The 24,223-nt window shown below is 42.3% G+C and overlaps 2 protein-coding genes across 3 annotated transcripts in view; one reads left to right on the top strand and one right to left on the bottom strand.

Moving 5' to 3' along the window:
• Positions 1-617: 617 nt before the first annotated feature.
• On the bottom strand, positions 618-22,373 carry LOC142658945 (ubiquitin-conjugating enzyme E2 G1-like). 2 transcript variants are annotated; one of them, XM_075834552.1, is made up of 6 exons: positions 22,145-22,373; positions 21,050-21,152; positions 20,505-20,602; positions 6,736-6,914; positions 1,672-1,762; positions 618-1,343 (listed from the first exon to the last, which is right to left on the bottom strand). In XM_075834552.1, exons 1-5 carry the CDS (start codon positions 22,356-22,358, stop codon positions 1,676-1,678), a joined length of 681 nt encoding a protein of 226 aa, XP_075690667.1. In that variant the 5' UTR covers positions 22,359-22,373; the 3' UTR covers positions 618-1,343; positions 1,672-1,675. The 2 variants fall into 2 exon arrangements, with proteins under 2 accessions (XP_075690667.1, XP_075690675.1); XM_075834560.1 differs by lacking the exon at positions 22,145-22,373 and adding an exon at positions 21,875-22,020.
• ANAPC7 (anaphase promoting complex subunit 7) overlaps positions 21,770-24,223 on the top strand; it is a 55,316-nt gene continuing 52,862 nt past the window's right edge. The window contains exon 1 of the mRNA XM_075834542.1: positions 21,770-22,773. Within this exon, the coding sequence (XP_075690657.1) occupies positions 22,673-22,773 (101 nt within the window). The 5' untranslated portion in view covers positions 21,770-22,672. The remainder of the gene's footprint in view (positions 22,774-24,223) is intronic.

The raw sequence follows: 24,223 nt of genomic DNA, 5'->3' as shown, positions 1-24,223 counted from the left end.
CCCGCTCCTAAACTCCTATTCCGACTGTAAATAACGGCCTGCAAACATTTTGCGCCTTTTATCGTAATAATCCGGTGTCAGTTTGTGCGCACATACCAGAAGAGGACATCAATGCACAAGCGCGGGATTTTGTGTGCTGGGGGAAGGCGAGGAGCTGTCAATCAAAAGTAAGGAGGCGGGGTAAACTCGGAAAGACTTGAGGAATGAAGATATCTCTTATCAAATGAAGATCTGACTCTTTTCTGCTCATTAGCATACGGTGTGGGAACACTAAAAAACGGAATACTAAAGCTACAGAGCCGACTAAGAAGACAATTATAGGTTATATAGGAATGATTTTTCCCCCACCACCACCAGGTATTGCTGGTTTAATCGGTGAAATGCTGGTGACAGGTTCCCTTTAAGGGAGACCTGTCATAGTAAATGTATGGAAATGTCCAATTAAAAGCTTAACCTAAGCACAGAAGTGTCATGGATGCCCAGCACAGACAGACATTCATTCTACTTTGAATGAAAAGCTAAATGAAATAGTCAGGGCACGTAAAAATTTGATTGTGGACAGCCTGTTAAAAGTACATTATTAAAGTATACTGTGAAGACAAAATATAAGAAAACAGTTAGCAAAAAACATCTCAAAAATAGTTTAATTCTGTAACCAAATTTGTTTCACAAAACAACAAATTACACAAAAAGGACACTATACAGCATAAGGTTAATATAAAAAAAAAAATTAGAAAGAAAAAAAAAAAAAAAAAAAAGGATTTAAAGTGTCTAGTCTATCAAGAGGTCCAAGTGCGGTCCATGAATCTTCCTGGTTCTATGTAAGAGTTGCAACATCCAACAATCCATATACTGTAGCAAAAAGCCAGCGTGTATAACTAGGATTACACGTCTGGCTGATGTTCGAAGCCAAGCAGCATATTGTGAGGTGATTTGCTATGGCCACAAGACTAGCTATGGGCAATAGGCATTTAGAGCCTATTGTTTTGGCAAGGTTTCCTATAACCAATTGTGAAATAATGGCATTGTGTCACTCCAATAGCCCCTTCACAATGCAAATACTAGTGCTGTAAAGGAAGCCACTTCAGCTTTATTAAAGAAAACAATAAAGACATATGCAAAAATATATATTTGAATAAATAAGGAATTCCTGGTGGGATTGAAAACCAATCTGCAGGTTTTGCAGTTAAAAATGTGAAGTCTATCATATAATTTATAAAATAAACCAGTAAGTAAACCGCCCACTGAGGGTAAAAACAGAGGTCAGTGAAACGCCACACGCTCGCAGCAAAATTCTGCGCCTGCCTGTGAATGCTATTGCTCTTCAGATGGCTCGTACTTCACTGCAATTAAAAGGAAATAAATTACATGCCAGAAGTTGGTTGGATTTATTGAAGTTGCATGCAGGTTTATCACATAGGTGGACAAGTTCAGGTAGCATTCTAGAGGAGAAATAAAGTTATGGGGTGGGGGTGTATGACAGTTTCCATACAGACCGCTTAGAACATAAATTGTTAACCCCAGTGTATCCAAATGCTGCCAGGGTGGTGGCAATTCATGAGGTGGGCAGCAGTTAGGAAATAACCTCTTCTACTCAAGAATGTGTATTAAAAGTGGTCTATAGTAGCAAACTAACCCAAATTACAAGATATAAAAAAAATAATAAGTTACCAGCTCATTCAAATGCCATTTCTTGACTTTTTCGAACACAGCGGGCAACTTTTCTTTTGAATTCACCATTTGGATCTTCCCGCCATTCTTTCTGTTAAAAGACAAAGATGAAGAAAAAACAACTCATATATTATAAAATAACCCTGATGTAGGCAACAGTATGCCAGACAGGTGCATATAGTGCCCATAGACTGCCATTCTAAAACACTTTACACCATCAGTATTTTTTTATCCCACCAACAAAAACAAAGGGAGGAGAATATAGGTACACCAAGACATGACGAGCCAAAAGGACAGTTTTTGGATCCATCCCATTATACACTTGGAATACACTGTGTACATACATATGTAGACTGAACACAGCCTAACAAAAGAAGTTAACAGGAAATCTGATCCACTGAAAGTGCCACATGGCAGTGATATTGTGCCAGTGTTTAGCTTGCAGCGCACATCTGCAGCTGCCAACCACTGGAAGCAGCCACCCTTCACTCCACTTAAAATAACCAGTACTTTTGCGGTCATTGGCTAGGGCAAAATGATTGAGGGGGTTAAACCGTGATTACTCTTACCGGCACCCATGACAGCACCCTAGAGACAAGCCACAGTACTAATATTAGGGTGGGACTACAACCCCAAGAACGCTTCCCTGCAAAGGCCAAGTCAGATAGAGCTGTAAGCGGTAGTGCCCGAGGAAGGTGTGAGGGGAGCCCCAAGTGGCTGCCTTACAAATCTGCTCAAAGCATTCGCTCTTTCTGCCCAAGAGGTGGATACTGCCATTGTGGATTGGGGCCCAAACATGTGGTGACAGACCCTGACTGGTGTAGGTCAAACTGATTGTTAGCTTAAATTGGTTGTGCCATGAAACACATGTATCCCCTATCCACAAGATAGGGGACACGTGATTGCTGGGGTCCGACCACTGGGACCCCCAGCGATCAGGAGAATGGGGGAACGAAAGTCACCCAGAGTACTACATGAGAAGCTTGGACGTCCGGGTTCTGTGTCTGGCTTATTTGTTCGGCAGCGCCACAGAAGTGAATGGAGAGCCGGTCACACATGCGCAGAAGAATCCCATTCATTTCTATGGAGCTGCCGAACACAAGCCAGACACAGAACCCAGAAGTCCAAGCTTCTCATGTTGCGCTCTGGGTGACTTTCGGTCCCCCATTCTCCTTATCGCTGGGGATCCCAGCGGTCAGTCCCTCAGTGATCACACATATATCCCCTATCAGCAAGCGTAATCTCGTTTTAAATGACAGTTTACAGCGTAATCTCGCAAGATTACGCTTGCCTTGCGATAAATCTCACACAAACGTTACCGAAGTGTCAGGATTCTGAATAGACATCACGTCCTGGCTGGTAGTGATGTCTATTCACTGTCAGGACACTTCAGTAACGTTAATATGCGAGGGACCGTACATCATGATCTAACTAGATCACTATGTGCTGTGTAAATGAATGGAGAGAAGTGTATGATTGGTCAGAGTCATGCACTTCTCTCCACAACGCCCACTTTGTCAAAAAGTAAAACACGCCCATTTATCCATTAAGGTCATTAGCATAAAGCTAATATATGTCATAACTGTCAAAAAGGATTGTTTTTCTAAATAAAAAAAACTACTGCTGTAATCTACATTACAGCACCGATCACATAATGTACAAGATAGGGCACTAATGTGGCGACAGCCTCTTTAAGGACCAGGTCTATTTCGGCCTTAGAGACTGTCACCACATTATAAGTGCCCCATTTCCTACATAAGGAGATTGGCGCTATAATGTAGGTGACAGCAGTGTTTTATTTAAACAAACTATCTATTTTTACCACATTAGGAGCGATTTTAGCTTTATGCCAATTAGTTTCTTAATGCCCAAATGGGCGTTGTACAGAGGAGTGTATGACGCTGACCAATCAGCATCATGTACTTCTCTCCATTCATTTAGGCAGCGCATAGTGACACTACGTTATTGACTATGTGCTGTCTTCTACTGACACATTAACGTTACTGACGTGTTTAGACCGTGAATAGGACAAGCCTCCCAGCCAGGATGGGATGTCTTTTCACAATCCGACACTTCGGTAACGTTTGTGGTATTTACAGCAGAGCAAAGCGTAATCTCGCTGTAACCTGTCATTTACAGAGTGATCTCGCGAGATTACGCTTGCTCTGCTGTAAGTACCACAGAAACGTTAACGAAGTGCAGGGATTGTGAAAAGACATTGCGTCCTGACTGGAAGGAATGTCTATTCACTGTCTCAACACATCCGTAACGTTAATGTGTCAGTATGAGAGCACATAGCGAACAACGCAGCGTCACTATGCGCTGACTAAATGAATGAGAACTGCATGACGCCGATTGGTCAGCGTCATACACTCCTCTGTACAACGCCCACTTGGTCTAAAGTAAAAACCATGCCCAGTTGGGCATTTAGAAATGCATTAGCATAAAGCTAAAATCACTCATAACGTGGTAAAATAAAAAGCATTACTGTCACCTACATTACAGCGCCGATCTCCTTATATAGGAGATAGGCCACTTATAACGTGGTGACAGAGCCTCATTAAGGACCAAGCATTCTTTTTTTTTTTCCTCCCCACATCCCAAGTCATAACTTTTTTATTTTTATGTTTATATAACCATATAAGGGCTGTTTTTGTGGAACGAGTTGTATTTTTCAATTGCACAATATTTGGGTGTATATTATAGTGCTTATCTTTTATAAATTTTTTTAGGGAAGGAGTTGAAAAAACCCCAGCTATTTCCGCATTGTTTTTCAAGTTTCAAATTTATGCCGTTTACTATGCGGTGTAAACATGTTAACTTTATTCTATAGGTCCGTAAGATTACGGCAATACCAAGTATGCATAGTTTTTTGTTTTACTACTCTTGCACAATTAAAAAACACTAACAAATTATTTGTGCATTACTGATTTTCAAGAGCCATAACTTATTTTGTAGGTCGATGTTGCCAAATGGAGTACTTTTTTGTGGGAGATGTAGTTTTTATTGGTATCATTTTGGGGTACATGGGACTTCTTGATTAACTTAAATATTGTTGTTGGGGGGGGGGGGGGGGGGGGGGGGAATAAAGAATTTGCTGTTTGTTTTTTGTACTGAGTTCACCCGGAAGTATAATTAAAGCGCAACTAAACATTCGATCAACTTTTTATTTTCTAGCAGCATGTGTAATATAAATATATTTGGTTAATGAATTTGGGCTCCTTTTTGTGTTATATGTGTTTTAAATGGCCACTGACACTTCTACCACATTTTATTTCTTGTATTTCTGTAGCAGAAATCCATACATTGTTTGAATGTATCGGTGTACGAATTCTGCGGCCTGCGAGTACAGGTGGGTGGTGACCCCATCCTGACGTCAGATGTGCATGTCCCCAACGTGACGTCAGGAAGGTCTGCCTCTATGTACTATACAATTCATGGAAGAGACTGTGTGCACTAGTCTCTGATTCGCGCCGTCTCAGGACACTAATCTGAGCTGCTAATTAGCATCAGATAAGACTAGGACTGCTCCGTCCGTCCCCCCAATCACCCTGCCGTCCTGTCTTATCCTCCCTGCACTTGCCAGGGAAAGTGAAGAAGACCTCTGATTGCTTTCCTCTGGAGTGTGCAGAGATATTCACATCTCTATATATAATGTGTGGTGCATAGCTCAGTGCATGCTCACAGTATTGTAATGGTCACCTCAGTTCACTGCCCATGAAAGATAGACAGATCGTAACATCGCACACAGTAAGACACGCCCCTAGCAACTGGCCAGAATCAGGAAGTGTGAGAAAATAGATGGACTGTTTCACAAGAAAAAAAAAGCTGAAAAAAAGGTACTTTGAAGTGAAAAAAATTGCTAGGAGTAATGTATTCCCATAGAGGGACATAGCAGTTTAAATATTTTTTTTTTGTGAAAGTTTAGCTACGCTTTAAATGAGTTCAACTTTATTACTTGGGTAGTGAAGACCCCAGCAATACCATATATGTGTGTTTTTTGCACTTCAGTAAATAAAACCATTTTTTATGGGGGAAAAAAAAAAAAAGTTTTCTGGGTGTCCTCTTTTAAGTGACATTTCTCCTATTTAAATGCTAATAGGGCAATAGTGGGGGTCCCTTTGAAGTTTATTCAGGTCAGGGGGAGGTGTTTTTTTCTTCAATTTTAATTGTTTTTAGAAGTTTTCCCTTTTGAGTACCGCTGTGCTCATTATTTGCACTTTTTCCATGTATATTGAAATAAAGTAACAAATTGTTTTGGATGTGTGACTAGTAGCATTGGTCTTTCCTCTGTGTGTAAATGTTATACATTTGTTGAGTCAGCACTCCAAGCACTCTTTTACATATATTGCCGTGCCCACCCTATTTTTGTTTACCAATATTTCTTCCTGTGATGTAATTTCCACCCCCTGTAAGAAGTTCTGCAGTACATTGTAGTTTGCTGCAGAATTGTTGTGCCTCATTGATTTCTATGGGGAAAAACAAGAAATCAGTCCACATTCCACAGCAATAATGGACATGCTGCAGAATTAAGATTACGCACCGCAGGAGAGTTTCTGGATGGAATTTTTCCTCAGAATGTGGATGACATTTGTTAAATCTCACCCACTTTGCTGCTACTGTATTATGCTGCATATTTTCTGTCCGCAATTCTGGATGGAAAATACGCAGGAATTCAGTTACTTGTGGACAAGCCCTTCCGATCCAAGCCACAAGCCACCACTTGCAGAGAGGGAAGTGACACCCAGGATGAGGGAGGCCTGCTGTAGGCGGATCTTAAATTAGGCTTCCAGTAACCTAGAATAGAAGGAACGTTCTAGGTGGAACTGCAACTCCGAAGAGTGTCAATGTTTCTGGGACTCCGTCCTCTACAGGCAAGCCCTCCGGAGGAACGGATATGGATGGAGAGGTTTGTACAGTTTTATCTGCTCAGGTTCTGTCCTGCAGATGGGAGGTCTCTATAGAGGTGCTGTCATGGGTGAGGGGGTAAAGTGAGGGTTCATACAATGGAAATTTCTGTATGCCTAAAAATTCAACAAGGGTTAAGATAAGATTGCTACTCACTGCTGCATCTACATTGGCTGGAGAGTCACTGTTTGGGTCAGCAAGCATAGAAATAACACTGATCATTATGGTCTCCACAGTGTGAATGGGTAGCCAGCGTTCTTCAGGTTTCTCATAGCCAAATTTATCTTCACCGGGTTCATGGAGAATGGATATACAAACATCACCGTTCTTTGCAACTGTTGATAAAAAGGATAACAAATCTCATTAGCCTATAAGCTCGGTAACTACTAACTTAACACCGTGCAGAAACAAAGTGTTAATAAATTTACACTGCCTTTCAATTCTTTGAGATCCAGTACCAGAAGTTACATCCAAGACAACACGGACTAGTCCTTGAAAAGTTATAGGAAAATGATCAGTCTTACTAGTAATTTGTCATAAAACCCTCCATGACAGCAACTTAAACCGGTTGTCCAAGATACCATCATATTTTCAAAAACCCCTTTAATGCATGGAATTTGGAAAATGTATATTACAAGTGTATTTACATTTCTAAAGTGGCCCTGTTTCCAGATCCTGCCGTGGGGAACTTGACTGGTGACGTCTCTGCACAGGCTCTACCGCTTTGTTGATCTTGAATTCTTTGCCGGGTATACGACACATTACTTGTCACGTGGTGTATATCGGCTTGTTCTGCTTCACAGCCCGTAATGCGCTGTTCTCGCGGTCCCTGCTGTTAGAGAGAACAGCAGGGGCCGTGCATGCGCGTTACAACAGAACAAGCCGATATACACCACGTCACAAGTGACATGTTGTATACCCGGCAAAGAATTCAAGATCAACAAAGCGGCAGAGCCAGTGCAGAGAGTGACATCACCAGTAACGTTACCCACAGCAGGATCTGAAAACGGGGCCACTTTGGAAAAAGTATATTACAAATGTATTTACATTTATAAATTCCATGCATTAAAGGGGTTTTTGAAAATATGATGGTATCTCGGGCAACCCCTTTAACCATGAGATCACCTCCCCCCAGGAAGCGCAAGACGACCTGACAACCTGATAGGCCCTAAACAAAAAATAAATAAATACTACAAAAATGCTATGGCTGAGTCTGTAAAAGTCTGAACTATTACACTATAGCATTATTTCATGCACATGGTATATGCCCTAAAAATAATATTAAAAAACACCAGTTGGGAGTTTTTTGGTCAATTCATCTCACAAAAAAAAAAAAAAAAAAAATGCTCATGTAGCCCAATATGGAAACTACAGCTTGCCCCGCAAAAAATAAGCCCTCATACTGCTCAATTAATGGGGGGGAATAATAAGTTATGGCTCTCAGATGGAGACAAAACTAATTTTATTTTTAACAATTAGTTTCTTCCTTGTAAAACTAGTAAAAAAAAACAAAACTATAAATTTGGCATCGCCATAATCGGACTGACTGGTAGAATAAATTTACCATGCCATTTTTACTGTATGGTGAAAACCATAAAGTGAAAACCCCCTCTAGAGATAGAGGAATTCGTTTTTCTTTCTATTCCACCCTACAAAGAAGTTTTCCAGTTTCGCAATACATTATATTGTACTGTTAAAAGCTACAACTGGTCCTGCAAAAAAACAAAACAAGCCCTCATACAGCTAAAGAGCTATAACTTGTGTCATTATAAAGGTTGGGCGGAAATAAATGAATCCCAAAAAATGCCTGGGTCCTGAAGGGGTTAAGGACTTTCCTTCAAGTCAAATCCTGTTTCGTTTTTGCATTACCCCCGTCCCGACCACCCCACATAGATTAACAGGCTGCAGCACTGGTCCCTGCGCCTGCAGCCTGTTAATCTACGTGTGCTCCTAACAGATCAGACAGGCGCTCCCCGCAGCCCGGCATCTCCCAGTACAGGCTGCTACCTGCAGCCATAGTACAGGGGGAAACCATCGGGTCGGATCAAACCCTCACAACTTTCTTGATGGGAAAAAAAAGAAAAAAAGTTGTGGCTCTTCGAATATGGTGACAAACAAAATTCTTTTTTTAAAACCATGATTTTTATCGTGCAAACAGCATAAAATATAATAAACCTATATACATATGGTATTGCTGTAATCGCATAGACCCGCAGAATTAAATATGTCATTTATAGCGCACGGTGAACGCTGTAAAAAATAAAATAAAAATACAAATAGGAAGTTGACGGCCTAATTACACTAAATTCATCATAAAACGTTTTTGGCTCAAAATGCTCACTATACCCCTAGATAAATTATTTTTAGGGCTGTAGTTTCCAATATAGGGTCACTTCTGGGTAGGGGGGGGGGGAAATGTCCACTGATTTGGTCCCACAGGGGCATTGCAAATGCGACATGACACCCAAAAACCAATTGAGCAAACTTCTGCTCCAAAAGCCAAATAGCGCTCCTTTGCTTCTGAGCCCTGTATCCAAGCAGCTGTTTATTACCCCATGTGGGGTATCGCCGTAATCAGGAGAAATTGCTTTACAAATCTTGGGGTGTTTTTTCTTTATTCCTTGTAAGGATAATTTCTAAAATTTAGATTTTTACGGACAAACTCCACTAAATTCTGCAAAAAAAACCAAAACCTGTGGGGTTAAAATGCTCTATACCCCTTGATAAATTCCTTGAGGGGTGTAGTTTGCCAAATGGTGTCTTTTTGGAGGTGTTTCCAGTATTTGGGCCCCACAAGACCTCTTCAAACCTGACATGGTGCCTAAAATATATTCTAATAAAAAGGAGGCCCCAAAATAATCTAGGTGCTCCTTTGCTTCTGAGGCCGGTGCTTCAGTCCATTACCGCACGAGACACATGTGGGATATTCCTAAAAACTGCAGAATCTGGGCAATAAATATGGAGTTGCGTTTCTCTGGTAAAACCTTAGGTTACAGAAATTTTTTAAATTAAAATGCATGACAAAAAAAAAAAAAGAAATTTGTACATTTCCCCTCCACTTTGCATTAATTCCTGTGAAACACCTAAAGGGTTAAGACACTTTCTAAATGCGGTTTTGAAAAGTGAGGGGTGCAGTTTTTAAAATGGTGACTTATGGGGGTTTCTAATATAGAAGGCCCTCAAAGCCACTTCAGAACTGAACTGGTACCTATAAAAATAGGTTTTGTAAATTCTTGAAAATGTGAGAAATTGCTGCTAAAGTTCTAAGTCTTGTAACGTCCTAGAAAAATAAAAGGATGTTCAAAAACATCATAAAGTAGACTTATGGGAAATGTTAACTAGTGACTATTTTGACTAGTGACTATTTTATTCTCTCAAATTTGGTGTTTTTCACAAATACGGAACTGATTGATCAAATTTTTCCACTAACAATGTACAGTCACGAGAAAACAATCTCAGAATCGCTTGGATGGGTAAAAGCATTCCCAAGTTATTACCACAGTGACATGTCCGATTTGAAAATAATCTGCTGCCGTCCACAAGGCCCAAACAGGCTCAGTCCTGAAGGGGTTAATTAAAGTTTTACAAAAGTGAGGCTTTGACCAAGTTGTAGCTTGGCATATTTGGCCATTAGAGACGCACATTTTCTCCACCCAGGACGTGGATATTGCCTTTAGAGTATAATTTTTTTAAGGAGGCTTTCCCCAAAAATTTATTGGCCACACAAATAGCCATTTTGAACCACCTACATCCTTACAATGCTTTTAAACCTTTCCTTGCTCCTTGAAATTGGAAGCAAAGACTGACTTTCTACATGTTTTGCAGAGGCCAGATGATAGAACCTTCCACAAACTTGACGTAATAGGTGCTGTATTTTAGGCTGGTCACAAAAGGCAGCAAAGAACCTTCTCCAGTGTGAAAATCCATCACTACTTTCGGATGGAATGTTTGGTTGAATTTGAGTACAATCAGAGAAAAATTTAATCTCTAACCTCTTAATGACCAAGCTATTTTTTGCGTTTTTCCATCGTCGCATTCCAAGAACTATAGCTTTTTTTATTTTTGCGTTGACATAGCTGTATAAGGTCTTGTTTTTTGCAGGAGAAGTTGTATTTTCCAATAGCACCATTTTGGGGTACATCCAATTTATTGATTAACTTTTATTTTTTTGGGGAGTAATGGAAAAAAAACAAACAAATTTGGCCACTTTTTGGAGTCTTCGATTTACGCTGTTTACGGTATGGTATAAATCACTTGATTCAGTGGCTCATTACGATTGCGGCGATACCAAATTTATGGAGATTTTGTAGGTTCTACTACTTTTACACAGAAAACATGGCAACACAAAGAATTTGAAATTGTTTTTAAAGAGAAATAATGGTTTTATTTTTACGCTGATGCAGCTGTATGAGGGCTTATTTTTTGCAGGACGACTTCTAGTTTTTATTGGTACCATTTTGGAGTACATGTGACATTTTGACCACTTTTTTTTAAGTTAGGATGAACAGAAAACAGTTCTGGCATTTTTTACGGTGTTCACTGCGGGTTAAATAATGGAATCACTTCATAGGTGGTGTTACGGATGCAGCGATACCAGGTGTAATGTTTTACATTTATTTTATTTTTTTCATATTAAACTATTTTAATAGGGAAAAAGTGGGTTTTTAATTTTTTTTAAATTTATTACCTTTATTATGGCTCAGGGATTGCCTAGCAGGTATCCACTACAGGCAGACCTGGGGGCCTTTGTTAAGCCCCCAACTGCCATAAAAGCCATTGGCACCCTGCGATTGCAATTACAGGGTGCCGATTGGGTGAGAGGGAGCACCCTCCATCCAAAACTACTAGGATGCGGCGCTCTCTATTGAGTGCCGCATATAAGGAGTTAAACGGGTGAGATCGATGTTGAAATCTATCGCACCTGTTAGCTGGACACCTGCACTGTCTCTAGACCACCAGACATCCACTTTAGCCAGCACAGGACAACTGTGCCGGGCATATGTCCGAGCGCCGTGAAAAGGCGTATTGGCGGTTGTTAAGGCGTTAAAGTGAACCTGGCATGTTGAAAATGCAGTCCTAACCTGTAGGCAGCATGTTATAGAGCAGGAGGATCTGAGCAGATTGACAGTTGTGCGCAAGGTTTACAGATCTAAACCTCTGCTCATTCAAGAGTTTTATAGAGTATTCAAGAAGAGCCTGATTAAGGCTTAAAGTCAAGGAGGGACTAACTCCAAGTCTAAGTCTTAATCTGTACCTACAAGAAATCTCATCACCAATGGAAGTTCTGCCATTCTCATCATACACCAGACTCCACAACTGAGCTGCATCCACAACAGTTTGTATAAGTGCAGTCTATCTGCAAAACTAGTGATTTGGGGCAATCCCAGGTATTGGCACAAATTTGGCCACAACGTGTGAAGCCAACCATAGGGAACTAGGTCTCAAAACTTTGCTGAAGCCCTTCTATGTAAAAAAAAATAAAACCTAAAATAAAAAAAAAAAAGTTTAGAATGGAGGGGATACATGAATGGTGAAATGCTTCACCAATTAAATTACAAGAGGAATATTCCTTCCAGATCCGATTATATGTCTTCGAAGCAACAGGTTTTCTGCCAGCCGACAGATCACCTTTCCTGAGGGGCCTTTAGATTTTAACATAAACCTCGCTGGTTCCAGACCACTAGATGTATTCTGTCCATGAAAGATTTAATTGGAGGATGAAAGACTGGGCCTGGAGATAATAGATCGGACAGAGGCAGAATACAAGGGTCCACAAGTGACAGGATTTTTGAGGGAGAACCATGACATTTTAGTCTGCACTGGCACAATCCTAATCACATCCTCCTCAATACCCTGGGAATTAGGGGCAAAAGAGTAAAGGCATAGCAGAGATGAAAATTCCATTTTTTGAGCCAGAGAATCAAACCCTGAATTCTTGCCCCCTGGATTTAGAAAATAGAAATTAGACCTACCGGTAATTGTATTTCCAGGAATCCATCATGACAGCACTACAGGAGGTTGCCCTATTGACCTCTGTAGGGACAGGAAGACAGAGGTTAAAAGGCCCCTCCCACCACCCCTTACCAGTGTTTTTCAATTACTACACCAGGATGGATGCAACCCTATTTTATTTCTAGGGATAATAACGGACATGTTAATTGCACAAATTGGAATTCAATAAGGGAGGGAATGTAAGGGTGCTGTCATGATGGATTCCTGGAAATACAATTACCGGTAGGTCTAATTCATATTTTCCAGTACATCCCTCATGACAGCACTACAGGAGCAATACCGGATTATAATGCTCAGGGCGGGACTACGGATTGAAGGACTTTCCGTCCAAAACTTAAATGCGTATCGGACAGAACATCGAGCCTATAATGTTTGCAAAACGTATGATGGTTTGACCAAGTGGCAGCTCTGCAGATAGTCCATAGAGTCTTCTCTTTCTGCCCAGGATGCCGAAACTGCCCTCGTTGAATGGGCTCTGATGCCTTGTGGGGCACATAGTCCTTGGGACTTGTAGGCTTCTTGTATGGTGGTTTTTACCCATCTCGCTAGAGAGCTTTGAGGCTTTCTTTCCTCTATTCTTTCCCCCAAACAGGACAAATAGATTTTTATCTTGTCTCCAGGAGGAGGTTCTATCCAGATACTGAAGAATTGTTCGCCTGACATCCAGGCAATGGAATTTTTCTTCTTGTTGGTTTTTTGGATCTGGATAAAAGGAAGTTAGAATTATTTCTTGTTCTCTATGGAAAGCAGTAGATACCTTTGGAATAAAGGAAGGATCCAGCTTTAGGATGATCTTATCCTCTTGTACTTTTAGGTACGGTTCTATGACTGACAGAGATTGGATTTCTCCAATCCTTCTTGCTGAAGTAATAGCGACTAAGAATGCAGCTTTTAGTGTTAAAAAGGTGCATACTAATTGTGTCGAGCGGCTCAAAGGGGGGCTCACAAAGAGTCGTTAACACCACATTCAAATCCCAGGTAGGAACGGATTTCTTTAGGGAAGGTTTCAGTTTAGAGACCGCTTGAGTGAATCTTCTGATCCACCGATGTTCAGCCAGGGGAGTATTAAAAAAAATTTCCTAAGGCTGAAATCTGTACTTTTAAGGTACTAGGACTAAGCCCTTTTTTGAATCCAGATTGTAAAAAATCTAGGATTTTTGCAATGTTGGGAGAAAAGGGGTCTGGTCCTGGGTCTCCATACCAGGAACAGAATTTCTTCAAAATTTTATGATAGATTTTTGAGGTAACTTCTTTATGACTTGATAAGATAGTTGAAATTACCTCATCTGACAGACCGTGGTTCCTCAAGATCTGCCTTTCAGGATCCAGGCTGATAATTTCAGAGTTTCTATTCCCTGGAAGAATAAGGGACCCTGGGAGAGAAGATTCTCCCTGACTGGGAGCATGATAGGGTCTGCCAACGCTAGGTATTTTACGATTGGAAACCAACTTCTTTTTGGCCAATAGGGAAAAATGAGCTTTGTCAAATCTTCCTGGATTTTTCTTAATACCATTGGTATTAGAGGAAACTGAGGAAAGGCATAGGCCAGATCCATGCCCCAGGGTTGGGACAATGCATCTACTCCCAATGGGTTGTCTCTGAGATTTAGGGAGAAGAATGTCTCTACTTGGGAGTTTTTCTCCCAAGCAAACAGGTCTATTTGTGGATAACCCCACCTTCGGGTTAAGGACAGAAAGACTTCCCTGTTTAGGGACCATTCTCCAGGGTCTATTTTTTCCCCGACTCAGGAAATCTGCTGATAGGTTCTCTGAGCCTTTTAGGTGGACTGCAGAGACCGATAGGACATTTTCTTCTGCCCAACTGAAAATTTGTGTAGAGAGGGCCTGAAGAAGCGTGTGTCTTGTTCCCCCTTGATGGCGAAGAAAGGACACCGCTGTCATGTTGTCCGATAAAATTCTTATATGCTTCCCTTTTATGATGGGTGAAGCTCTTATAAGTGTCTCCCATACAGCTTTTAGTTCTCTGAAGTTTGAGGACATCATCTTCATTTGAACAGGCCATGTGCCCTGAAAGTGCTGGTCTTGGATTACCGACCCCCAGCCGTGTTTGCTGGCATCTGTGGTAATCACTACATAAGGAGAAGTTCTCCAGGGGACTCCCTTGTTTATGTTGTTTGTGCAGAGCCACCACAGGAGGGATGATTTCACAGTCTCGGAAATTTTAATTCTTGAATTCAGTGAGTTCTGTTTTCGATCCCAATGGGACAAGATCAGATTCTGTAAGGGTCTGGAGTGAAATTGGCTCCATGGAATAGATTGGATGCAAGATGTCATCATTCCCAACATCCACATACATTCCCTTATGGAACAGGCGTCTTTCCCCCAAAATGTCCTTACTTCTGCCAGTAGGAGTATTTGTTTCGCTCTTGGGAGGAAGGAATGTTGAAGGGAGGCGTCTAGCAGTACTCCTAAGACAACCTTCTGTTTTTGGGGAGGAAGACTCTACTTCTGAAAGTTGATTATCCATCCCAATTCCTGTAGTAGGGAAAGAACCTATGACCGATGACTGTCTAAGATAAGCGGAGTATCTGCCGACAACAAGAAGTCGTCTAGATATGGGATAATTACTATACCTTGACTTCTTACGAATGCCATGATCTCTGCCATAAAACTTTTGTAAAAATTCTGGGGGCGGAGGAAATGCTGAAAGGGAGGCAGACAAACTGGAAGTGGAGAATGGAAGGACCGTCCTGAATTGCGAATCTGAGGAATCTCTGGTACGCGGGGTGGATAGGAACGTGATAATACGCATCCTTTAAAATCGATCGTACACATTGATGCCTCTTCCCTTATTAGAGGAATAGTCGATCTGATAGACTCCATCTTGAATTTTCGATATATCACCAATTTGTTTAGGACCTTCAAGTTGATTATTGTCCTGTAGGAACAGTTTGGTTTTTTTGACTAAGATTTTTGAATAGTGGCCTTTGCATATTTCGTTGTGGGGAACTGGAGAAATGGCTCTCAATTTAAGTAGTTTCTGGACGTCCTGGATAAGGATCTGATGAAGGTCTTTTGCTTGGTACTGGGTTATTAGAAATTTCTCTGGAGGAAAATTCTATTTTGTACCCTTCTTCTATGATCTTTAGAACCCAGGGGTTCTGGGTTATTCGACCATTTGGGATAAAATTGTAGGAGTCTTCCTCCTATGCTCTTGGCGTCATTGCTTTGAGGGCTGGAATGAATTATTTGGGTTAAGGAGATATCCTCGACCCCTTTTTCCTTTGGGGTAACTCCAGCGACCGGACTTCCCTTTCCCGCTGTAGTTCTATAAGGTAGGATCCCTCTGTTGGCAAAACCGCCCAAACTGAGGGTTTTTTTTTGGTTTCTCTTCAGGAAACCCCTTTTTCCTATCTGCTGCATTCTCCAGCATGTTATCGAGGAGAGGACCGAACATAAGAGACCCTGTGAACGGGATAGAACACAATTTGTTCTTGGACTTCGTATCTCCTGACCACATTGAGCCATAATGCTCTTCCAGCAGCATTTGAGAGAGCCCCATTCCTGGCAGCAAATCTAATAGATTCTGCTGAAGCGTCTACCAAGAATCCGGTTGCCATTTTTAGTAAGGGTAGAGATTCTAATAGATCTTGTCGTGATGTCTTCATCATCAAATGGGTCTCCAGCTGTTTAACCATATAAACATTGCTCTTGCTACTGATGTGGCCGCGATATTAGTCGAGATCAAAGCAGAGGAATATTCCCACGCTCTTTTCAGTAGCCCGTTTGCCTTTCGGTCCATGGCGTCCTTCAACTGAGAGGAATCTTCAAATGGGATTGCATTTTTTTTAGCAACCCTGGCTACTGGGACATCTACTTTTGGGATCTCATCCCAAGGTTTAGTGTCTTCTGGATCAAAGAGAAGTCTGTTTTTAAAATCTCTTGAAATGAAGAGCCTTTTTTCTGACTCTTCCCAACCAGTTGTCACCATTCTTTTGAGGTTTTCATTTACCAGAAAAACCTTTGTTTTCTTTTCCGTTAGACCTCCAAACATCTCATCCTGGATGGTATGTGGTTGGTCTTCTTCGGGAATATCCATGGTTTCCCGTATTGCTTGAATTAAGGTATCAGACATCTCGGAAGAGAAGAATTTTTTTTTCTCTTGAGTGGAAGAAGTTGAAGGCAACAGTTCCTCTCCTTCTAACTCACCCTCTGATAGGTAATAACACTCCTGCTCCGAGTCAGACCCCTGAGAGGGGGGGACAATATTTTTGATCCACTTCCATCCGTGGTCTTTTTGCCCGGGAGTGGGAGGGAGTTTCTTGGAGGGGCGAGGGAGGCTACTGACTGACCCACTTCTTCACAAATCATAGCCCTAAGTTCAGACATGAACGTTGGTTGTTGCTCCTTTAGTATTTTCCAATACAATCTTGACACAATTGTTTCCTATGTGATTCTGGCAATTTTTTTGCACAAGTCGCACATTTTTTAACCTTTTTATCAGTTTGTCTCTGAGAGGAATCTTTATCCTAGAGAAAACAGAAGGTAGGTAAAGTATGGTGTACATACATAAGGAGTCATAACCCTTACCCCGAGGGTGAGACTCACGTGACCCTGGGACATATCTGGAGTTCCATCAGGACGAGGAAGTTCCATACCGTGACAGGTAACAGGCAATGCAATATGCAATCCACGGAAATAATCCAAGTTAGAGTTATCAGCTCTAACTACATACCTGTGCGTGTCCCTTTAAATGCGGGCATTTTGAATTTCCCACCTTTCAAGATGGCCGCGGACCGGAAATAGCCCGACGTCATTTCCGGTCAGCTATTAGTCTTTCCTTGTAGTGCAGCCGCCATAGCCGGCGACTGAGGCTTGCTATGCGGCGCAGCGAGGATCCCTGCCGGAGCGTCCACGTCTATGGAGCTGCCGGTCCCCGCCTGGTCCGCGGCCAGGCCGAAGCCTGCTTGGGAATCCCCAGCCCTCACACACTACCCGAACCCTGCCTAGGATTCCTCCGGTAGGTGTCTCAGGGTGGGAGCTAAGGGACCCCTCGTTCGAGGGGTGTTAGCCTGGGCTTTAGGGGGAAGAGAAGGAGGAGTGCACGGACCCCCCGATCTTGCCCCCTGCCCGAGTTTCTTTTCTTGCACAATACAGGAGCGACGTCTCTGCTCCTGACCCTGTGGGGACAGGAAGAACACTGGTAAGGGGTGGTGGGAGGGGCCTTTTAACCTCTGTCTTCCTGTCTCTACAGAGGTCAATAGGGCAACCTGCTGTAGTGCTGTCATGAGGGATGTACTGGAAAGAAGTCTTTGCCTACTTTACCATTTTTGTTACGAAAGGAACCTAAACCCTTGATGTCCCAAAAGATCATTGCTTTTCTTTTTATCCTCCAGGAAGCATTTTAGGCTGAGGCTTTTGCCAAGACTTTCTTTTTTATAAATCCAGGCCAAATAGTAACCCTCCATGATAGAAGATCCCATAAAAATTTATTTTTGGAGCCCATGTCCTATGACCGGGATTTAAGCCATAATGCACTCCTAGTTGCAATTCAGTTTCATTAGATGCAGTCACGAAATGTACCACTTTCAGTTGAGCATTATTTTCATGGTAGTATTGACTAATCTACTAGAGATAAACAGATTTTTAAAGATCTGGCCACAGATTTAGAAGCCACATTGGGTTTGAGTAGGGTAAATGCAGCTTCCCAAGTCTCTCAGACAAGTAGCTACCTTTTTGTCCATAGGATCCTTTAAAGAGCCCATGTCTTCAAGAGGCAAGGCACTAAAAGCTAGCTGAAGGAATATTTACTTTAGGTCAAGTGAACTTTTTGATTTTCTTCCTCAAAAGAATAAAGTGCAAGGTTTAAGCTTTCAGAAGAAACGCTATCAGATGCCTTCTGTTCCCTTCAAACCTTAACGCATTATCACGTAACAAGGGTTAAGGGGAAGTATGGAGTGCACTCACGGGCTGAGCGCGCTCCATACACAGCGGGTGACAGCCGACACCTCACTGCAACAGGCGGAATCAAAGTTCACTTTGATTCTGCCCGTTTAACACCTTAAATGCCATTGTCAATCATGACCGCAGCATTTAAAGTGTTAGAATCGGGGGGGGGGGGGGGGGCACCCCCTCAAACAAGCCATTGTGCCCCGCTCAGCCGGTAACAACTGAAGTTATGGCAGCCTGGGGGCCTCTCAAAGGTCCCCAGGTTAAATACATTAGTATTGCAGTATATGCAAGCGATCCAACGATCGCTACTTCAAGTCCCCTAGCTGTCATTTACAGCGTGATCACGCTTGCTGTGCTGTAAGTCCCACACAAACATTAGCGAAGTGTCGGGATTGTGAATAGACATCCCGTCCTGGCTGGAGGTGATGTCTATTAACTCTCAAGACACTTCAGTAACGTTAATGTGGGTGTATGTGACAGCACATAGTGAACAACGCAGGATCATTATGTGCTGATTACATGGAGAGAAGTGTATGACGCTGATTAGTCAGCATCATACACTCCTCTGTACAACGCCCACTTGGTCTAAAGTAAAAACTCGCCTACTTGGGCATTAAGAAACTCATTAGCATAAAGCTAAAAATCGCTCATAACTTGGTGAAAATAGATCGTTTTTCTAAATAAAAAACACTGCTGTCACCTACATTACAGCGCCCATCTCATTATATAGGAGATAGGGCACTTATAATGTGGTGACAGAGCCTCTAAGTACGGAATGCACATTTTTTCGATATAAACGACTGCCTCATCCAGTCTGTCATCTCATTTTAGAGAGGGAACTTTAAACAAAACGGTCTGATAGAAATAAGCCTATGCAACAAAAAAAAAAAAAGCTGATAATGTTGTACTACCCTTATCACTCAGCATTAAAAAAATAAAATTACAATTATGCCACTCAATAAACATACTGCTGACTATCATACTGGGATATAAAATACTTTACCTCCAAACCTCAGATCAGCAGGAACACCAGAAGCCCTTTCTGCGTGGCATTACCCACCAGAGTCAAGACTCTCGGGCAGCGGGAAATTATAGGACTGGAGTAACTGCTTTGATCAAATTATCTATAAATATTTTAGGTGTATACCATCTGAATTACTACAGTTAGAACCAGTTACTAAAGCAGATCATACACAAGATACTGCAGAAGTTGGCCATATGCTTGTCACAAGTACCCATTTCCAGCATACATGACACCTGTATATCTTTCTTGCCAAGAACAAATCCAATCAGTGGTAGGTAAATCTCTCTTCTGATGGCATTTGTTTTGGGCATTAGTAGGAACATGGACACAATCATGTGAAAGTAGACTTAAAAAGAGTTGTCCGAGATAAAATGACTTAATTCTTGTAATTTATAAATGTAAATACATTTGTAATATACTTCTATTTTCCAAAGTGGGCCAGTTTCCAGATCCTGCCGTGGGGTACTTGACAGGTGACATCACTCTGGCCGCTGTGTTGATCTTCAATCCTTTTTCGGATATACGACACGTCACTTGTGCCGTGTATGGGCTGTTCTGTTGTAACTTGCATGCGTGGTCCCTGCTGAAATCTCGAGAGCAGCAGGGACCGCGCATGCACGTTACGGGCTGTACAGCAGAACAGCCCATACACTGCACGAGTGAATTGTCGTATACCTGGAAAAGAACTGACAATCAACAGCGGCAGAGAGTGATGTCACCCGTCAAGTACCCCACGGCAGGATCTGGAAACTGGTCCACTTTGGAAAATATAAGTATATTACAAATGTATTTACATTTATAAATTACAAGCATTAACAGTCATTTTATCTCGGACAACCCCTTTCATTCAGCCTCTCCCAGCCTGAAATGGGCGATAACCGGAAATTTCATGCAACCGCACAAAAACAGAAGGGAGATTAATTTTATGTGAAAGGTCCCTTTAAACATACACAAAAGTCACTACAACACGACTTACCATTAGGATGCCAGATTTCGGTTATGAACTTCATTTTGGGAGGTCTCAGTGGATAGTCAACTGGGAACGTAAGATGAACCTTAAAGAATCCACCCTCACTAGAAAGTGAAAGGAACACAGATAGTTTAAAAGAAACGTACTCAGATAGCAAATACACAGTAAAACTAAAGTGCACATTGCAGGGCTGGTCTCACCGGACGACCCCTTTAATACGGAAGCCAGATAGTTTTTACACGGCAGCCATTCATACACCACCACATCCAGCAGAGTCAAGGCGCTGCTTTTTAGCGGTTCCTCCTTCTGGCTCGTGAAGTCTGATCTCAATGAGCCCCCACCCTCTGCCACATTTGGGGTACATGGAGGTCATACAGACCACGTAAGACAACCCCTTTAAATGCAGTAGATAAACATTTTCAAGGTCCCAAATCCTATTTTAAGGCTTCTAAATGACAGGCTCCACATCCTTATAGCACAGCTATGCATTAGAAGGCAGTTTTAAAAAGAATCACAAACAATAAAATTGTGCAACTCCAGCGAGAACTTACAATAAAGTGTCCTGTGGTCCAATAAGCAGCACCTCCCATTTGTAGATGTCATTGTCATCTATCAGTCCGGCAGAAAATCCCTCAACAGGGTTCTTGTTTAATTCTAAAGAGAAATTCAGAAAATATGGAAAGTTACGGTCGCTTATAGACTGACATTTAGGGCTCATTGCAAAGTGGAAGGATTATCCTAGGACTCCAGTAAAGCCAAAAAACAACCTTTAATGTACTGTGGAGAAGTTAAGGAGTGTGACAGTGACAATAGCAGTCCCAGACTCCCGTGTATTACGGACATGGCCCTTGGGCTATCATTTCTATGTTCTTGTAGGGACAAAGACCACAACAGCTAGTGACACTGTATCCATCACAGCGCAGATTAGCCACCTGGTCACATGACTGACATCCCTACAAGAACCTGTAAGCCAAGGCAGCAATGTGGCTAACACATTTGTCAGTGGCTTTCATCAAATGCTTATATGATCCACTAGTGCCTCCTGTTGTGGGAAACCAGTTTGGACAGCATCGTTTACCCATTCCGAGATAATCAGCACTACAGGTCAGGCAGCTGCTTATCCCCCTTCCCTCCATAGAGCACAGCTATTTCAGACTTGGGGGAAGATAGCAGCAGAACGGCTTGTCCACAGCCAGAACAAAGTGCTACGGTCACGTGACACTTTACAGTTGTGTACGTCTTCAGCTGCCAGACACGGAGGAGAGCCGGTCAGTCAGCAGCCTCACAAATACATGAGGCCTACACACTGGACAGCAGCACAGTTTAGAGTTACTAGCTCTTTAAACACCGTAAACCGTTCTAGAAGCGGCTTTCACCAGGGCACGTATAGCTGTACAGGACACCCAGGCCAGCGCAGAGGAGGGCGCAGAGGACCGGCCGCCGGGGGCTTTTAGTCATACAACAGCAGGACAGTTATCGGTGAAAGTTCCTCAACTGTAGAACTGCCGCCGTGCGTACTGAAGGGGCCTCGTGGCGGGAAAGAACGAACCCCGAAGTTCTCACACGAGCCGCCTACAACACTTCCTAAACAATAGTGAAACAAAGACAAGCCAGGAGACGACAGCGGGCGCTCACGAAGACATTACCTGCGAGCTGCTTCCTGAGCAGAAGCACAGATTGTTCTGACATCTTGAAACCACTGCACCGCTCCCTACTCTCCTCCGACAACCTGTCACCACAATTCTCCCTGCTCACCCCTTGCCTTGCACCACTTCCGCCCTTATAGATTTCAGTCCTTTCTCCGGAACGCATAAGCCCCGCCTCAGCCTTGGAACGCACGGCTGAAGCCAAAGCCGCCATTTTGAAGAGAGCAGGTGGCCTAGTGTGCCTGTTCGGTTTAATCCTTGCAGATAATAACCATTAATACTTTTAAGGTGGACAATGTCAAGTTAAAAGGGAATGGGAGACTCTTGTGGAAGATGTAACATATATAAGTTCGTGCACTGTAGCCATAGTTACTGCTTAAGTGTAAATTGAGCAGGCGCAGTGCGGACAACTATTTTTTTTTTCTAGCTAGGTCGTCAGCGAGCGCCATCATTTAATGCGAGCAGGGCTTCTGGGTGGAGTTCTTGTACTGTATTGTGTAGTGAAGGCTTCTGGAGCTTCTAGCCGAAATGAGTGTGATAGATCATGTACGGGATATGGCTGCGGCCGGACTGCACTCTAACGTGCGCTTACTGAGCAGTCTCCTGCTGACCATGAGCAACAACAACTCGTAAGTGACAGTGATCAGGCCTGATACACCGGCAAAGACTGGTGCCGTATAATCCGCGCATTAGAACCCTAGAGATCTAGTTATTTAGTGATTGATGACACTGCATGCTCCTAGTGAGGGTTTCTCGCTAACCATGTGCTGTATCCCATAGCAACACATCAGCAATAGCATTGATAGGCCGAGTGCATGGGTGAACAAGCTTTGTTTGTTTTTGTTTTGTTTTATTGCTTGGGGATCATGTTGCTAGATTAACATGATCAGCACAAACCTGGTACAGCAATGATCTCTCTGCTTCTTTTAAAGGGTTTTTCCAACATTTGCATAGTTCCTTAAAAAGCTAAAAATTAAAATAAAAAAATGGGAAAATTAAAATAATGTATTTGCTATTAAAAATCTCCAATCCGACTAGATTGATGAGATTCAGTGTTCAAGGTTACGTAGCTTTACACGGCAGAGATTGTAAAAGAAAACCACATAATGTTGGATTTTGCTGTGTTATTATTATTTTTTTTTAATGGAGGAGTTCGCTATATCAACCAACCAGAGAGCAGTTGTCATATTTCCTAAGCAATTTAGAAGATGCAAAATATGTCAGAAGTGATCTGATTGGTTACTAGTTTTTATACATGAGGCTCCGTGTCTTCTGCGGTAGAGAGATGTCTTTCTGCCCTGTTCACACTGAGTTTTTTGACGAGTTTTTTTGGGGCAGAAACCGCGCCAAAAAACTCCTCAAAAACCGCCCGAAAATGCCTCCCATTGATTTCAATGGGAGGCAGACGAGTTTTTTTACCACGAGTAAAAAAAACTCGTCGTGGTAAAAAGAAGCAACATGACCCATCTTGAGGCGGTTTCCGCCTCCAAAACCCCATTTGGCTGTGTTCACATGGAATTTTTTGCAGGAGGAAAATTTCTCCTGCAAAAACTGCTCCAGACGATTTTTGCACAGTGGTTTGACAAAAACTCGTCAAAACACTCGTCGAGGCGTTTTTTTCCTCTTTCTGACTGATTAAAATGGGGTTTTGGAGGCGGAAACCGCCTCAAGATGGGTCATGACGCTTCTTTTTACCACAACGCGTTTTTTTTTACTCGCGGTAAAAAAAACTCGTCTAACTCCCATTGAAATCAATGGGAGGCATTTTCAGGCGGTTTTTGACGAGTTTTTCGGAGCGGTTTCCGCTCCAAAAAACTCGTCAAAAAACTCGGTGTGAACAGGGCCTTTAAGTTTCAATGAGTCAGAAAGAGGAAAAAAAAACCTCGACGAGTGTTTTGACGAGTTTTTGTCAAACCACTGTGCAAAAACCGTCTGGAGCAGTTTTTGCAGGAGGAATTTTCCTCCTGCAAAAAATTCTGTGTGAACACAGCCTTAGGCTCTGTTCACGTCTGCGCTGGGGTCCCGTTCTGGCGTTCCGTTGGAGGTTTCCGTCACAACGGGACCCTGAGCAGACACAAA

Source organism: Rhinoderma darwinii, chromosome 1 (genome assembly GCF_050947455.1).
Source record: "Rhinoderma darwinii isolate aRhiDar2 chromosome 1, aRhiDar2.hap1, whole genome shotgun sequence".
Classification (NCBI taxonomy): domain Eukaryota; kingdom Metazoa; phylum Chordata; class Amphibia; order Anura; family Rhinodermatidae; genus Rhinoderma; species Rhinoderma darwinii.
The sequence above is the reverse complement of the archived record's forward strand: the minus strand, read 5'-3'. Positions and strand labels throughout refer to the sequence as shown.